Source organism: Pochonia chlamydosporia, chromosome 2, assembly GCF_001653235.2.
Source record: "Pochonia chlamydosporia 170 chromosome 2, whole genome shotgun sequence".
NCBI classification, from domain to species: Eukaryota; Fungi; Ascomycota; class Sordariomycetes; order Hypocreales; family Clavicipitaceae; genus Pochonia; species Pochonia chlamydosporia.
Genome location: NC_035791.1, coordinates 6420448 through 6438807, shown reverse-complemented (window position 1 = coordinate 6438807; position 18360 = coordinate 6420448). Strand labels below are relative to the sequence as shown.

At 48.5% G+C, this 18360-nt stretch overlaps 3 protein-coding genes across 3 annotated transcripts; 2 read left to right on the top strand and 1 right to left on the bottom strand.

Annotated features, from left to right (window-relative positions):
- Window positions 1-4884: 4884 nt before the first annotated feature.
- Window positions 4885-5660, top strand: VFPPC_12213 (frequency clock protein domain-containing protein; the record flags this gene model as incomplete). The annotated part of the gene is made up of 2 exons (XM_018290156.1): window positions 4885-5032; window positions 5098-5660. The coding sequence occupies 2 exons, from the start codon at window positions 4885-4887 to the stop codon at window positions 5658-5660; spliced, it is 711 nt and encodes a 236-aa protein (XP_018136434.1).
- Window positions 5661-9079: 3419 nt separating this feature from the next.
- VFPPC_12217 (hypothetical protein) lies at window positions 9080-11296 on the bottom strand (the record flags this gene model as incomplete). The annotated part of the gene is made up of 3 exons (XM_018290157.1): window positions 9080-9155; window positions 9215-10707; window positions 10760-11296. The coding sequence occupies 3 exons, from the start codon at window positions 11294-11296 to the stop codon at window positions 9080-9082; spliced, it is 2106 nt and encodes a 701-aa protein (XP_018136435.1).
- Window positions 11297-14106: 2810 nt separating this feature from the next.
- On the top strand, window positions 14107-17982 carry VFPPC_12219 (histidine kinase; the record flags this gene model as incomplete). The annotated part of the gene is made up of 3 exons (XM_018290159.1): window positions 14107-14156; window positions 14208-17261; window positions 17334-17982. The coding sequence occupies 3 exons, from the start codon at window positions 14107-14109 to the stop codon at window positions 17980-17982; spliced, it is 3753 nt and encodes a 1250-aa protein (XP_018136437.1).
- Between the last annotated feature and the right edge of the window lie 378 nt (window positions 17983-18360).

Sequence of the window (18360 nt, the reverse complement as noted above, 5' to 3'; positions counted from 1 at the left end):
TATCGACTCTGGAGGAGAATCTATGAAATGTTACTATTGCGACGAGCTCTTCGCAGGGTGTGAGTTCCGAAGGACGGAAAATAGATAGCTGTGGTTGACACTTCTGAACCTGGGCGATGTAAAGGACTGAGCTTTTAGTACTGTCGAGAATCTCAATCCTGTCGAGGCGAGTGGAGACATATATTCCGCAATAAAATTGGCCCATGACGGTTACAGCGCTTCGAAATTTTGTGCCTTAAAAACGCAAAGCCAGGTAAGAACTCGTCTAATCTGGATATATGAGAACAGTGAGGCACGCTGCTGACATCCGTCCCATGTAGTAATAGATAGGTGGTGGCAGTTGCCTTACAAAAAGAATGTGCTAGAAGCTCGTCGTCGGGTCCACCAACAAAGCACCATTCACAGGCATCACATGCTACAGTGTCGAATTCGCCTCATGGTCTAGTACATGCGCTGCCGCGTCCGTGTAAATGATCGATTTTGTCCAATTTATATATGGTACGAGGCTCTTGAGTAATGATATCTAGGCTTTCCTTTAGCTTAGCTGCTAGTGATAGATTTATTGTTGGCTAAGATAAGGTTGTTCGTTTAGAGTACTAATGCAAAATTTAACCGCCTATAAATGCTCTATATAGAACTTATGTTTGCAAGACTAAATTGATTGTAGTCTACTACCTGGCAGTGTGGCTAACCCGAAGCAAACCTCTATGAGTCCTGCTCACGATAGGATCAGACGCAAGGATAGGGCCTTATAAACATCCACTGTGTTTTCAAAGAGCTAGGTTGATGACTATACTCCACTAGATGTGTCATGAATCAGAGAAAGCACTGAGAGCTACAGGTAAGGAGAGGACTTACGAGGCCTCATGATTCCACGGGTTTCCATCATAACGATCAGGAGACTTGTATGACTCCAAGTCGGCGTTTCGTCTGGAGATTGGGTCTAGGCAGCTATCGGAGACACCGAGGATCGTCATAAATCTCATGTAATAGAATGTTTTCCAAGTAATTAATTGGTTTTTCTACTGATTCTTATCCCACATGAAGCGGGTCACAAGAGGCGTGTGCATGATGGCCGCGTAGAGTCCGCGTAATCGTTCTTGAGTCAAAAGAGAGGAGAGCATGATGATACAGTATCACCAATAGCAAGTAGCTCAGGGAAACTCCGGGAGTTGCTCAGGTTGGCTCAGGTTGGCTCAGGTTGGCTCAGGTTGGCTCAGGTTGGCTCAGGTTGGCTCAGGTTGGCTCAGGGGCGTGCTCAGGTAACTCAGTGAGACTGAGGGACTGCTCAGGTTAAAGCAGCCACAACCCAGGAACTCCTTTGAGAAAGGAAACTGGGTCCGCCGTGATTCCGGTCTTATACTGGGCTGTTATACATGACGAGCAGTTTGGGGCTTGCGCAGAGCTTTGTAAGACAACTCGACTAGTAGCTAGCAAGTTTCTGGTTAAGAGGAGACAAGCCCCTACTCCCCATCCCTTTTTCATGTTAAGTTATCTCAAACTTGCAGCGGTACGTGGCGCTGGATTAGGCTTGTTTCTCTTTGACTTTTGACTTCAAAAGATTCTTATCCAACCAAACCTTCTCGACACCACCAAGCTCAGGTCATGCTGAGGCAAACTCTGGTACAAGAGAACGCTGAGCTTTCAAATTTCCACATAGCTCTGTTTACTTGGAAAAAACGAGACATTGCACTCCTGGACACCGCCCCTGTGAAATACCGAATTGTCCCTCTCATCATAGAATATGAGACGGAAGTTTACGCTGAGCCACTGATCCTCTTGCCCGGTAGGTGGGTTGGGGTACACGCGAGTACGGTGGCGACACAAAATTAATGATCGAAGAAAAGAGTTGGGCTGACAGTGGTGTAGATGCAACTTTGACCCTTTATACGTAACAGCAGCCACATAGGTTTGCCGACAGCGAACAATCACAAAGTCGGACGAATCCGTCTTGCCAGAATCGCGCTGCTTTTGCACACACATTGAGATGCGAGATGGTATTATTTCTCCTGAAGCGACGAGTCCTCGGGCTCAATGAAGCTCTCGTGATAACACAGTCGAAGTACGTGACATAAATGGTTGATGGGGATGCTATAGAGATGCATAAGCATACCAAGCGTTGTCTGATTATTATGTAGAAGAGTTGTTAAGATGCGATAGCATGCATCCTCGGCACGGATACTCTTCATTTATGCGATAGTATCCGCATCATGACTCCTCTGGCTTATGGACACTCCCCCGATGAGTACTCTGCGAATACATCCGCCTTGTCCTCAAATGGTCTCTTGAATCTATCAGACCATCCATCACCACGTCATTCATTCATGTTTAAACTGAACTCCGTACATACTCTGGCCCACAGATCGTAGAACCGTCAGAGAATTCTGGGTACTGTTCATCAACCAAGAGACATGCACGCCGATTCAGAGCTCAAGTTAGGGTTTCTCGTCCAATGCAAATATTCATGTCGATACAATACCCTCCACACGAGCAAATCATTCTGTAGCAACGGCTACGTCTTTGCCTACCAATGCTCATGAGATGGTTCGAATCCGTGATGATCTGCTGGATCACGCGATTCCTGGACTCTGAAGAGGCAACCCGATTTTCACACCACCATATCTTCTATCCAATGGATGATTTCCATATCCCTGTGACAAATTGCGACTGAAACATGACTGCATGAGGCTCCATGCAAGATTATGGAAGAAGCCAATTATGAGTTTTGATGACAAAAACATTTGCATCCATCTTCGTACCTCCGATTACCTCGATGTCAATGATTCGCGAGACAGACTGCTTCAAAGGCGCTCAGCTAGGCAACCAGTGTGTTGTATGCGGGTGAAGCGGTGCATGATCCGATGCCTGAGGTTCATTCACTTCTCCGTTGGCATCTATGATGTCAAATCGGCTGCGGGCCATTTGTGACTTCACAGGAGAATAATTGCTTCCCGTATGTCAGGGTTCCCGCAGGGACGTGTATGAAGTAAATCGACTAACGAAGTTGATGGTGACATTAGCTAACATGACAGCGAGAGTAATAATTTATCAACTCACCGACACATACCAGATGTAGAACACGTCCGCGATGTAATGAGGATTGAAGGTGAGGTGGGCGTAAGAAGCGACGGAAAATAGCTGATATATGAGGTCACAAGATTGCGGCCAATTAGAGCGCGGCTTCGCCCGCCTTTCTAACTGCGCGGGTGCCTGGCTCACCCAGCCGCGCGACACACACCTACAAGGCTCACCCGGCTCACCCCAGGTCGCGCGACGTCGCGCGATTGGGCGGAGCGGGGGAGCCAAATCCGCAAGTTCCTCGGGGTCCCAGCCAAGTGACAGCCAAGAAGGTTTCTGGCAGTACCCTGTTAACCACGATAACTGTCACTGCTTCTATGACAAATCTTGGCGAGGTCCAAACCAGGAGGAGGAAAGACCAAGGTTAGCTGTCGATTCGGAGGAGAGGGCTTCATTCCCAAGCGGGGACTCGGATGTACAACTACGAAGATACATCACCGTTCCCAGACCACCGGCATACACTGTTGAGCCAACAATTGCATGGGATATCTGGAGAGACCGACGGGCGTCTTATTGACTGTGAAGGGGTGGGTATGTTAATCTGGCGACCATCACGGTTATGAGATACTATTAAGTCGGCTTCGAGACAAAATTGATCATAAATAGTGGAATTGTTGGAACACACAAGAGATCTAACGGATCGGAACCGATAGTAGCAAGGTTAAATATCCCGCCTATAATCTAGTCTCTCGTTCCAATAGGATACCATAAATTTATTCACCAAGCTGCCAGTAAACTGGCTTGGGCAATCACGGGAACTCTTACTGAACCCAAACTACAGAATCAGTTAGCCTGTCGCCGTGGGGGCCTCAGACCCTATGCATCAGGGACTGCACCCGCTATTCAGATCTGGGCGGGCTTTGGTAGTCCCGAGGGCGTTGGTAGCACCCTCGGAACTCCGGCTCCTGCTCTCAGGCCGCACCACGCAGCCTACGCAAAAGGGTTAACTTGACCCTCTCTCATGAAGACGCTTATATTATGCGGCTATTGCCGCGCCCCATAGCCCGCTGACGGGCGAAGGGCCCAACTGAGAGCGCCTTAGAGCCGATGCTATGTTAGATAGCGGTTTGTTTACGTCCCATAGGGGAAGAATGGGGACGTTTTGACGCTCGTAACTGGGCGATGACTAAGGTCCCCCACCTTTGTACCTAGATCGTAGCCAATCACTAGCCTAGCACGTCCTATGCCCCATTGGGACCTGAGCGACCCTCACGGTCGCTGGACGAAAAATATGTTGAACATGATACAACATCACGTGCAACGTCCAGCCTGCGCCTTCCATAAATAGCCTACGTTGGCGGCATCTCTTCCGCTGTGACGTTCAACAGAACAAACCACCCAGCGGAACACCCTCAACCGCCTTTGCGCGATGCAAATGCCAAAGGAGGCGGAACAGCACCTAATGGTTGGCTGGTATTCAAGCACCCAGATCTGAATAGTTAGTTAGTTAGTGTATTTTGTTGAACGTCACAGCGGAAGAGATGCCGCCAACGTAGGCTATTTATGGAAGGCGCAGGCTGGACGTTGCACGTGATGTTGTATCATGTTCAACAACAACTGTGACACAAGGCTTCCGCATTTCGTTGGCTACCTGAGGGGGCTCCACCGCCATGTCCACGTGTTTGAACATCGGAGTGAGCTCCATTTCATCTGATTCGTTGATGAGTACAAGCTACAGCGCATTCCGTTGATGTCTGGAATAAAACAGGGTTCTGCACAGCCATTACACCAGATCATGACGCGTAAAATGAGGCGTGGTGCTGGTGTCACTACCTCTCAACAACACACTTGTGCTTCAATGCCACGATGAGCTCCGTAGAAGTCGGGACAGTAAACAACATCCCATCACCCCGCGAATACTTATCGACCGAGAGCCAGATCGATGCTGAAAACTGGTTCAACTACTGCAACGAAAACCCAGCCTCAACACTCGGTTTGTTAGATTATGCAAACGGTATGGCGAGCTCTCTAGGCAATTCCTTGGTTTTACTAAAGAAGGTTTAATACCAACAATTGCAGGTTTGCCTTTCTATCAACAACTGTCGGGCTCACCCTTTGACCGCCAGCCATCGCCAACTCAATATCGCGCAACGGCATGGTCCAAAGTGGTCCACAGCGATGATGCCGACGATTATCGACAAATCATCGATGATTTAACGGTCGAAATTCAAGGCTTAAAGAGACAGTTGCGACAGCACCGCCAGCAACAAGTCAGCAGTCAGCAGCAAGATGCCCTCTTTGAAGTCAAAGTCTATTACCTCTCGGAGCAGGAGAAGCAAACGCTCGACAGATTGCTTCAGACTTTCGTGGTCAATACGGAAGACCTACTAGACACTTCTTGCCGGCATTGGGAGCAGCCCTCAGCCAGATCTCCTGATGCGAATTTGTCTTTCTACTCTAATACCCGCAGGGTCGACTCCACCTATGCCTCCAGGCCAACCCGTGAACCTTGTCGAGAAGCTCCAGTTGATTGCGTCCTGGATGCTCCATCTCATGACACACCTCATCGAAACGATGTAGTCATCTATCGCCGAGGCTCATCAACTTTTAGCGACTTGTCACTGGATTCTAAGAACGAGTAGCATTGTGATCGCATATTTTCCTTCCAGTGGCAGCATGTTACCACTATGTGCTCCAGCCCCGTCTCGCAGAGAAATAACATAATTATGTCATACGTTTTCGTGTCTCGATCCATCCTGTATTAGAACAACAGTCCCTGTCTTCTGCATCACAATGGACACTTCCATTATCCACGAATTTGGTGCTCTGGCAGACTGCGGACCCGACCATCATTTGCGTTCGGCTTTAACGACTGGTGCCACATTGATTAGTGGCTAGCATCGAGAAGGGTTACAAGACGCCAGAGGATCATTCGGAGGAATATTAATTCGTTACTATTAACTTCCTTCAAGCAGAGTCCCGAGACCTTAAGTGTTGCCCTCGTTATCCAGACTAGAAATGCAGCCTGGACTCTGGAGGGGCGTCTTGTCATAAAAAGAAAGCTGATTGCAGTGCGCGATTGTGCTGTTCCAGGCTGTTCCACGTCAACAGCTATTTTATGCAAATTAGCTACTGTACCAGGTAGTCAAGTGCTCAAACGGTTTTGTTTCTTGCTAATGTTTCGGGAAGCGACGGTTATAATCTAACGAACGAAGAGAAGGTGACAAAAAAGAACTTACAGGGGACAGAGGGCACGGCCATTTACTAGCCCTATCCATACCCATTTTGGGTCATTAAGCAGTGAGGAACTTTTCCTTGTCTGGACAGCAACGAGGGCTTACTCCGCAGACTCAGGCTTATGACGCGTCTCCCGGAGCGTCTCCCTCATCATCTAGCGTCGCGGGCCTGCATCTTGACGAGTATGATGAGTGGCAGCGCAGCATACACGATACTGACGCCTTAGTCATAGATCCATACGAATACTGGCACAGTAGGCGACTCAAATACCCGAAACTGGGCAGGATGGCGCTGGATTTACTTACTGTGGCGCCTATGTCTGCGAGTGCGAGAGGTTATTTTCCGTATATGGAGACATGGTGACGAGGCTTCGGAATCGACTAGACGCTTCAACAATCGCCTTATGCCAAACATTACGCAGCTGGCTACGGGAAGCATTAATTGGCCAGTTGGACCAAATTCTGATAGCCATCGAGAGAATAATGGCGGCACGCCAAGAGTCAGACGGATGTCGGACTCTTACTACCATACTGAGGACTCATTGGTGCTGTTAATGATCTGCATCCAATACTTTCGCAGCAAGATTAATAACGCTCCTTTAAACTCTTTGCCATTATCGAGTTGAACAATCTTAGGAGGGAGGAAGGCGGCGATAAAAGTGAGTAAACACCTCCGCAATTGGGTCTGTGTGCTTGCTTTTCAATGGATATTGCTGGGCATAACGTGAGTGCATAGCGAGCACCACATCATAACAAGAGCCACACTCTAAACCACCTTCTAGCAAAGAGTATATGAAAACAACCACAACATAAGAAACTAATTAATCTTCGCTGCTATCCTCTTCATTAGATGTTTCCACATCAAACTGGCAAGTTCGCGCATTATGACTAGTCTTGCCGCACACACCACATCGCCGTCCCTTCGTCTCATCCCGAGGCTTACCACCTCTCGTCTGCCGATCTTCTTGCTATATCTGCTCTTCTACATCATTCTGGTCTTGAATAGCTTGACCCTCAGCAATAGTTATACTCCCGCTTTGTCGTAAACGCGTTTTTCTGGCCCTACGCCGCTTGCTTAGTATTGCATTTGCCTCTTGAAGTTGCTTGACCTCAGCCTTCAATAGGGCCATCTTTTGCATTATTCCGCATGTCCCCTTCGCAAATTGATCCATAGCATCTAAAATCGATGTCGGAGAGCTTCCCTGGTGGCGACTTTTTCGCCTTTTAATATAATGTCTGCGAAGTCGCCTCAGTTGGGTTATTTGGGGTCTTTGGAACCCCCCGGGTTTGGTAGTCCAGGTACTGCCTCAATTGGCGATGGCGTTCGCAGCCTCCTCACATCCAGCCGTGATAAGACACTATATGGGTCAAATGGTATAAGGCCTGCACCTCTAAAAGGTCACTGGATGTTTTTTTTCTGTTATTGCAGCTTTAAATGCGACGTAAAACGCAGGTAGGAAGTCGGTCTTCGTAATGTGTATTATTTGCGCCCTCATTAACCCTTCAATTTCTCGGCCATATGCCTCCGTTAGTGGCCCAAAACAGCCAACATCTAGTGGCTGATGAATATGCGATGAATGAGATGACATACATAAGGTCATAATCTTGTGGTCCTTGCAGAATAGCTCGAATTCCGTTGAATGGTGGCTTTCGCGTCCATCCGTAAGAAGACGATATGCACACTGGGTTTGCGGCTTAGTGTGCTTTTCGAAAGGCTGGATCCATTCTACGGCTTTCTCATTTGTAGTTTAGCCGTTATTAGTCGTAGAGATAACCCAAGCCTTTGGTAGGGTGCTGTCTTCATACCAGTTCGCCAGGTGATACTGCCCCGCAACGATAATAAATTGCGTGATAGCCTGGCCGCGAGAATTAATGCTCTGGATAACCGAAACCCATTCTCTATCACGTATACAGTATTTCGCGACCGTGTTGCGTACAAGCTCAGCCAAAATGCCCAATTGTCTTTGAATCTTCGCATAAGGCCCCCTGAAGTCATATCTTCGCGCAAAACGCGAAGTGAGCTCTTGGTGGCGCTTGACAAAGTTGAAGCCCAGTAGACTCCACTAGAGGCGCGTCGCTCTCCGCAAGGAAGCGACTCTCCATATCCTCCTTGAGCCGGGGAGGCAAAGATCGCGAACTAAGATTGAGGATATAGTGAATAATTGTGGATCCCTCTATATTTCAAGTTTTCGAGAATTAGTCATAGTATCGCATCGCGCGCTGATTCCCTTAATGCGAGTGCTCAGCGTACGATGGGACACCACGTAGGTCCTTACTGTAGCTCGAATGCATAGTTTGGGAGTATTCTGAATAGCTTTAATAGCTAACACTATTTTGCCTTCTTTGTTTGATGTATCCATAATATTTGATGGAGAAATACGATGTTGAAGGAGGGCAGGTCCATTTAGCTAGTGAAAAGCCCAAGCCGCTTGTGGAGTACGTTATGCACGTCTTCAGTATTGAAGCATTTCAATACGAGGTCGTATTGAGTACTGAGTATTGAATGCAGTACTGGTCTGCACACAGCCTACTCTCGCTGCACCTTAGAGTCGAAAGCGCATCTCGCTCGACTTCAGACTGCCGTTGTCTAGACAGGAACGCGGTACCGACTCGAAAGCATTCCCAGATCACTTTTCCTCTCCACCGCCGTCATGCGGTGCCGGAGAGACGCCACCCACACTAATGAAACTACCAGATTTGTCTCATAGCAAGTTTATATTCTCGAGATGTGGACTTTAAGACAAACGGCCACGAAAGAGAACCCTCTATGCTGCAAATCCTTGCTAATCACAGCTCAAAGAGCTATGTAAGGAGGCCCAATACGTCTAGCTCGTGTCGTCGTCATCATCAGACAATAGAACTTCGGATTTCATGCTTCCCCACCTGCGAACCATCGATTCCCTATGTGGAGATTGTTAGAGCAACAAGACTACGCAGAGAAGAAAATCCACCTGACTTACGGAGCCTCCTCAATCGTACTGAAGTTCCGACTGCGGAGAAAGTCTAGAAATCGTCGCACGGTTCTAGTTCTCTTGAAAACGGCCATAACGTCTCCCCTTGGGGCTTCATCTTCTGTGGAGGCTACGGTAGTGTCCTTCATGATGAGATGCACGCGCAACGACTTTACGCTGTATTTTACTTCTGCAATATCCTCCAGCCGAACATCGAAATCGATAGGCTTTCGCAACAAACCCCACTGTACTGGATTTGTGTCTTTGAGAACCTGATGCTCAAAATATTGTTTGTCCTCCACCCAACTCCAGTACTGCGTAACCGAGTCAGCGCTTGTAAAAAATCGCGTCTTGACTTGGAGAAGTCTCCAATCGTTCCTCGTCACCGCCTCTCCGGTATAAGAGTCTGCGTCAGAGAGTCCTTCAGTGTAGAACTCATCACGAGCGCTCTTATCTTCAAAAGTTATCTGCGGCAGGTGATGTATAGCCTGCGCCTCATGCTGCGTCTCTGTGGGTGAAATTGTTGACGTTTCGACCACAGGGCCATTTTTGGTTACCCCATGGACGCCGGTACTCGCGTCCGAGAGCGACCTGCGCGTGACTCGATTTTGGGACAGAGTCATGGTGGGTAACGACCCAGTCGACTGCCCTGGGGTACCAGAACGGTCCATGCCGCCATGCTGGGTACTCTGACCGCTTCGTGACTGCTCGGCAGATGGAGAGGCAGTTACTGGCTTCGCTTTGAGCAGGGAAGCGCCACGACAGCGTTTACGACTCCATTCGCAATTGCCACACCGTCGGAAACTCCTGTCTTTGAGTTTGACACAGTCTTCAAATATGCCCCAATTCTTCTCGCAGTATTGGCAACGCTGATCCATGACATCTCCAGTAGCCTGAATCATGCAGGAAATGACCTTGACTCCTTCCGGATCGGACTGGCTGGAAATGGCAGTTAAATGGCTTTGATCGAAAGGGCGTCCTCGTCTAATTCTGACTGGCCTCAAGACGGCATTTTGCAAGATTGTATCGACACGTTTGTCATCCCATTTGCCAAATGGCTCAATATTTCCGATGAAGCTGCCATCAGCATCGTTGACAGAGACAACAACGGTGTTTTCGGTATTATCCTGGTGGCCCTCCCGAGCAGTTATTGAGTGTCCCGCAAAGGGCAGGGTGCCAGCTGCAGGCGTCACATTGCTCGTGAGATGGCCTGTCGCAGTGCTGCAAACAGCGTCAAAGAAACTACCATTGATAGGGTAAGTGGCCTCATTCTCCTGCTGGTTCATGTCTCCGCCAGGGTCAGGTAATTCGTCGCACTGTTCTCGAGAGGGGCGGAGCATGATGTTAAACACATCTTGTCGTCGCACAGACCTGTACTGTTCGTCAACGGCTCGGGGGTCAGAATTACTTTGGCGCTTCTTCTTCGGATATTGTTTTGTGCTGGAGGAGGCGTATCGTTTTCTTTTGCGCACATTGCCTTGTACGACCGTTGTCGGCCCGTCCTTCAGATGAATGTCAACTCCGCAGGGTCTAAGCGAGCGGGAGGGTCCGTACCCCATGAGGCCTGTCCAGGTCCTTGGATGCTAGTCCGTATTCTGGTTCCGCGGCGGTTGTCTGATCGCTTACAAGCACATCGCCCAGCACATACTGCTGCCGCTGCTCGAGGGGAAGTTTTTGGAGCGATCTTTTGACGACAGCAGGGCCTATTGTGGGAATCAGCTCGTCCGATAACCTTTGCAAAACAGACTCGGCCTGAATCTCGTATTCGTGTTCTGCGTCTGCACGGCCGCGGTCTTTTAAGACTTGCAACTCGCCTGAATATCTCACAATATCATCTTGAAGCTCTGTTTCGTCGCCAGACTCTCGTCCAGACTCTAGTAGCTCACGAAGGCATCGAAAACTTTCCGCTATTTGGAGCTTTTTGTTTGCAACATTCGCATTGTATGCGTCCTCCGGAGTTTTGATCTCTGCGAAGGCGGTCGCACACTCTACAACAATGTTTCTACTGCGCTGGAGCTTCAACGTCGCAGGTGACGTGTCTGACGTCGTCATCAAGCTCGAAGTTGGATCCTTGGAACTGTTGCTGTTCATTAATAACAACTTTTGCCAACCCACCGCTTCCGATTTTCGAGTAATGTGAAAACGGATGATAAGTCGGTACAAGTCTCGGCAAGCGGTGTATACGCAACATGGGTAACTGACCAGAGTCGATGCACCACCAGAAGCAGAAAGATTCAGGTTCCGAATGAAACACAGACGCTAGAGCTGTCGCGAATGGTCCCGAGGAGAATGCACTGAAGTCAGGGCCACCCTGGCGAGTATAGTTGAGACTTTTTTGTTGTAGAGAGTGGTAGTGTGAATCATGTGTGCATCGGCTGCATAAAGGGAAGGAAGAAAAAGGAAAACTAGTGCCCCATTTCTGTCTGGGAAAAGGAGCTTATGGTGGCAGGCACATCTCTCCCAGCTGACGAACCTCTGCGCGTGAAAGGACCTCCACACCGGAAATTTGTTGAGACCAGAACAAGTGGGTCCGTCCATTCGGTACAGAGTATAGAAGAACATTAGCAAAGAGGGCCAGAGACTGGATAAGCACTATTGCAAACAACCCCAAAATTAAAAATCCATTGCCTGATGAAAATTGTCTCAGGCTCATATGGGGCCGCGGACCCAGCGTCATCTCTATGTACTTCTAGCTACTAAATTGTACTTCTGGCACAGAAGCACTTGGACGCAGAGTGTTGTGGATCCTTACAAATTAAGTCCGATATTGGATGTTAGCAAATTTTGAAGTACCGCCATGTACCATAAGTATCTCCGCGACCAAATTTTACTGAAAGAGAGAATCGCACCGAAGCACGAAGTGCACAGTAGAATATTTATTCTACCATTCACAAATATCGATTTATTATCAGAAGATCAACAATTGGGCCGTCTGGCTATCGTACCATTACGTACGCCTGTAACCGATTTCGTTCAGGTTGCCAATTCTCAATACTAGCCAAAGAAGAGAGAAATGATATCTGGCTTCTTAAACACCGTTCCGAAGCTCGATTCTTACAGCACAATCATCAACAAGACGAGCCGCAAGATGCGCTTCAAGACGTGCCACAGAATGCGCCGCAAGACGAGCCACAAGATGCGCTGCAAGATGAGGTACAAGAGCAGCTGCGAAATGAGCCGCAAGACGAGTCACAAGACCAGCTACAAAGGAAGGTACCTACTTGTAGTAAATGTCATATACAGGGACATAAAAGAGGTACAAAAGCTTTGTCATTTAAGAGATAAAAGTAGCCCATAGTCCTAGAGAAATCAGACTAGAGACCGTACAGACTTTGTGGGATTTTGGTGTGCAGCGTTAACTAATCAGGGCGGCGGTGCGTGTACGGGACGGTGCACCTATTGGCTCCGTACTCCAATAAGTAACGTGAGTGCATAACGAGTGGGCCAACGTAGCGAGTGGGCCACCTAAAAATCCCATACAAAAGGGACTTTTTATATCCCTGTAAAAAGCCGTAATTATAGCTAAAAATAGCTCTAAATTTAATATAGGGTATTTAGCTTAGTTACTAAATAAGTTTAATTATAGATTTTATAGTGTGTAAGGTAGCTAGTTATCTAGAAGTCTAAATTTTCATATTCGCACTGTAAGGGGCCGAGCTGCAGTTCAAAGAAAGGATGCCGTACAATTGTCTTTCTAAAGCTAAAGAGAAAGAGCAAGCTCGAGGCGAGCCTCGAGCTTGCGTATCTAAGTTGCTGGTGGCAACTTAGGCGAAATGAATCTAATTACACAGCCGACCATTGGAAAGCCTTCCCATGGAATAAATTCCCAGGCTTCACTGTCTCTGCGCGTGCTGGCAGGCAGACGTCGTGGGTCTGGCAGCATGGCTTCGATGTCACCTCTACGGAATGGAAGCCAGCACAATTGGGATTACGCAGACATTGGGATACTGGGTGCGGAATGGGCTAATTGAAGCGGCCGACGCGTTAGTTGACGTGTCGGAAGAGGTTGTGGACAGTATAATGTGGGATGGTGCGGAGGAAAGTAGTTAGGCGGCCGTGTGCTTACACGCTGTGTCCCTGGACAGGGGGTGGGTGATTCAACGTCTTCAACTTGATGAAATCAACTCAATTTGCTCGTGACATTGATCGACTTTTTCAACTCCATTGGCAAAATGCTGACTAAGCAGTCAACGTAACTCAATTGCGCTGTCAAATTGATGGAATGGAATTGATGACCGCCCTGGAAGGCAGAGCAACTCGTCCCTCTATTAGGCCTGCCGTGATAGGCCATGGTGCAAGAACCACAGACGTTCACATAACACCAGTAGACCTGTGGTCCTTGGGTGTCCGAGTCCTCGAATGTGAAACAATTATTGAAGGCACGATGCCCATATCGATAGATGTGGAGACTGAACATCACGGCCTTGTCGCTGGGAAGGACTTGGAGGTGCAACTTCCTCATAATCCCAACTCACGTGACAGTCCTCGTGGACTTGTGAGCACCCGTTGTATCGTTAATGCACAGATGTCTGGTTGAATTCAAACGACGACATCTGACTCGCTCGTGCTGCGAGGAGGCTGTAGTTACAGCGAAGTAAATGGGGCTGTGGGCTGGTCGAGGAGCAATTGCTCCGCGATCTTCCTTCGTGTTTTCCCAACGAATCAAAGGCGAGCTGCCACATTTCTGCCAACCTTGAATGGAATTCTCGATCGTCGTTCTGAATCTCCATGCACAGCAGACGCTCGAGATCCTGCACATTCGCCCATCTAAAGATCACCGGCCTTTATCTTTAGCCATTTTTTTTTTTTTTTTTTTTTTTTTTCGGAACTATAGTTCCACACAACTTCTCGTACACAGCTTCGTTTTGCTGTATCATTTAACAATGTTTTGATTACTCAACATGGCCTTCATCGCCGTGTCGGAGGCAAATCGTGTGCGGGAGACATTTCGGTTCGTAAGAAACCCAAACCTTGACCCGCCACCTTGCTGACCATAAAAAAGCTACGATGCTGGTCTCATTGCCGCCAGTGTCGCGAATACTCCAGAGCAGCTTATTCCCTCTTCGCAGCTTCGATCATCGTCTGATGCCGTGCTAACGGCACTCGCCCAACTTGCTGTCCTTCGCCTGAATGCGTCTCGCGCCATAATATCTCTTTTTGACAGCGACAATCAATACATAGTGGCTGAGGCTACGCCGAAACTTTCTCTGAGACCGAATGCTTCTGCTGCCTCCGTTCTCTGGCTATCAGGGACGCATATACCGCGATCCTCCTGGATATGTAGCTACGTCCTCGGCTTACAACCAACAGACTCAGATGAAGGAAAATTGCCCGTGTGCGTGGTGGATGACCCGTCGCAGGATGCTCGTTTCTTAGACCGATCCCTCGATCGTGACTGGCCATCATATCGATTCTACGCTGGTGTTCCTATCTGTACCCGTCATGGAATTAATATTGGCGTATTATCCGTGTATGATGACAAACCGCGACATGGTCTCGACGGTAATGTCACGGCGATGAGAGAACTGTCAGCTATCATAATGGACCACTTTGAAACGAAGCGCTCTAGTATCGCAAATCGTCTTGGTGAACATATGATTCGTGGTGTAGGCGAATTCGTCGACGGATCGACAACTCTGTCCGGGAAAAATGCCAGAAAAAAGTTCGGATTACGCAGTAAAGAGTTGAATGTAAAGAGCGAGCTCGCGTCTTGCAAAGATAAACCTCCCGAGTTGCTCCCGAGTGGCCAAATCTCTCCGGCCATCGCCCTTAGCGTTGAGTCGACTCCCACGCAGTTGTCGCAGTGGCAACGGCCATTGGTTTTATCCACAGATTGGTCTGAGAAAGACAACCCTTTTGGGAATGGGAAGTTGCCTGTTTCGATGGCGACAGAGAACTCCAATGCTTCAGCGACATCCACAGATAGACGGAAAGGTCAAAGCTACACATCTCAAGTGTGGAGCATTTTCGACAAGGCTTCAACAATTGTTCGAGAATCCATGGATGTGGACGGTGTTGTCTTTGTTGAGGCGAGGCTGTCAGTTTTTGGTGTACACGGTGACATTAATAGACCATGGGGTCCCAGGGCAAGCGGCTCGGCCTCTTCAAGCGGCGACGATGTCTCCATACCAGCTGTCCCAACGAGCCATGATGCGGATGAAGAAGGCTATGCCGTCCAAAGCTCTCGAAGCGTACTGGCCTCGGACGGTCCTCAGGGTCCCGCTGATCCTGCTCCCTTTAACCTATCGGAAAAGCTTCTGCGCAAACTACTTCGACGATATCCCAGGGGCAATATTTTTAATTGTGATGAGTTTGGCGCTAAGCAGTCTAGCGACTGGTCGAGCGAGGAAGCAACATCAGCAAATCATATTAGCGCACACGGTGGAGAAGAAAACCGAAGGAAATTGTGCAGCAATCGCTTCAGAATGGGGCAAAGTGAACAAGATATGCTTATGAAAATGCTACCTGGAGCCCGCTGTATTGCATTTGCCCCGGTTTGGGACCCCCAAGACCAGCGATGGTTCGCTGGATCTTTCGCATATACCAAAGCTCGGAATCGTGTCTTCACTACTCGTGGCGACCTCGGCTACCTTATTGCCTTTGGAGCTGTCGCGATGACTGAAGTTTGTCGTTTAAGGGCAACACTGGCAGATAATTCCAAAATGGATATGCTGAGTTCCTTGTCACACGAGTTACGCTCCCCGCTGCATGGCATGGTCCTTGGCTTGGAAATGTTACAGGATACCTCTCTTGATATGTTTCAGAAGGACATAGTACACACCGTGGAATCTTGCACACGAACACTTCTTGATACGGTTAACCATCTACTTGATTGGACCAAAATCAATAACTTGTCGACCAAAAGGCCAGCAAGAAAAATTGGCGTAGACATATCTGGACGAAGCACTGAAAAGCCATTGGACCATGATAGTCTAACAACAAATACAGCTGAGCTTAACTTAGCTAGCGGATCGTCTGCTATCTTGCTTGACGCACTTACGGAAGAAGTTGTTGAAAGTGTATTTGCTGGTTATACATATCAGCAGCTTACCGTCGCACGCTCTGTCAAGCCTACGCCAAATGGGGACAATAGGGACCACTTGCGACGCTTCGATGGTATTCATGCGACCACAGACGATTACGAATTCACGCATCCACAGCAGGTGATACTATCTGGCTCCAAAGACATCTTGGTAAACTTGTGTATTGACCCTGCGGCAACCTGGTCGTTCAATACTCAACCGGGAGCGATAAGGCGAATTATAATGAACCTCCTAGGGAATTCCTTGAAGTATACGGCGACAGGCTCCATCACTGTGCGGGTCAGTCAGAGCTCAGCTCACTCGCATCGCCTCAACAATGTACGAACACATGGACATGTCCGAACTGTTCGCATAGTGGTATCAGACACAGGCCGTGGAATATCTGAAAATTACCTCAAGAACCATCTCTTTGTTCCATTTTCACAGGAGGACAGATTGAGCCCGGGTGTTGGTTTGGGCTTAAGCCTGGTTAAAAGGATCGCTTCGGCACTCGGGGGTTACGTCCAGGTGCAAAGTAGAGTTGGCCAGGGCACAACCATTACCGTCAGCCTTCCACTCGAAAAGTCTGCACACTCCAGGGGGCTGACTTTAACTGAAGTAGAGGGAAGTGGAAAGCAAGGTAACGAGGAATTTGAGACGTGTGTTGGCAAGCTGAGCGGGCTAAAACTCCGTCTGGCTGGATTTGATACTGCCACAGAACTTACTATGAATGCTGCCAGAACAGCTCATGGCCAGGTTGATTTTCGCTCCAACTTGGCCTCTACATGTCGGAATTGGCTCGGCATGCATGTGCTAGAGTCAGAGGAAGATAAACTGACCACAGCAGACCTCATTCTCTGCAACGAGGACCATTTAGATGACCTTTCGGAGACGACAACCGGCACATTTACAACACCGGTGGTGGTCATTTGCAGAAACAGCCTTGTAACGCGTGACTTGGAAATGGAGTGGATGAAGAATATAGCCAATGGGAAACTGTGTGGACTCCAGCTAGTGGATTTCATCTCTCAGCCGTAAGTTGTTCCGTTAGTCTGGTCCTGCTGGTTCTCAGGCAATACATCGCTAATCGCACGTTATCAAAACAGAGCTGGGCCCCGGAAGCTTGCAAAAGTATTGGCGTCCAGCCTGCAGCGGTGGCAAAGCAGCTCGTCGGCCAAAATATATGCTCAATTAACGCCTCCAGAAGAGCTGGACGAAGCTCGGCTTCCCCTGTCCGACCTAAGGATTGAAAGCGGCTTTACGGGCATGAGGTGCGGAGGTGGCGAAACAGACGAATCCCATATGAAACCAAGTTCGTTGCCGACGCCCCCACAAGAGGAGCAAAAAGTGGCGACGCCGACCGAATATCCTAATAGGAGCAGATTCCTTCTTGTAGACGACAATCCCATTAATATCAAGATCCTATCCCACTACCTGGATAAGACGAGCCTGCCTCACGACACAGCCAGGAACGGCAAGGAGGCTGTGGAAGTATTTAAGAAACAGCCGAAAGCCTACAAGGGCATTTTCATGGATCTAACAATGCCGGTCATGAATGGATTTGAAGCGACACGGTTGATTCGGCAGCGGGAAAGAGAGTCGAGAGTACCAGCGTGCTACATCATTGCAATGACTGGATTAGCATCAGTGGAGGCACAGAAAGCGGCTATAGCTAGCGGTATCGACCTGTTTTTGACAAAACCGGTCAAAATGGCGGACTTGAAGCAATTGTTGATGTCAAAGGGGTTGCTGTAAACTCGAGCTAGAGGTTGTATTTTGTGGTCACTGGAGATTAACATGCATCTTTTCATATATATGGCGGACGCCTCGTTCTACCGTTTTGTTCCTGGGTGCGCTCACGGCTGAAATTCAGGGTGAAGTACTACAAGACCAAATTGGAGCACAAAGCACTCATGCCCCCTTTCTGCCCTGCCATTTTCCTTTTCACCCTTCACCTCTTTTCCTTTTCTGCAACAAATTACCTATGCCAGGTTGAGCCATAGGTGGCGGTGGCGGAGCTGCTTGTCATCACTACAACCAATTGAACCACTATTAGTAATGTACCTTCGCCATTCTAATCAAGACAGTTTATCTTCCATAACTTTCATGTCCTTTCGGCTCTCCATCAGTCCT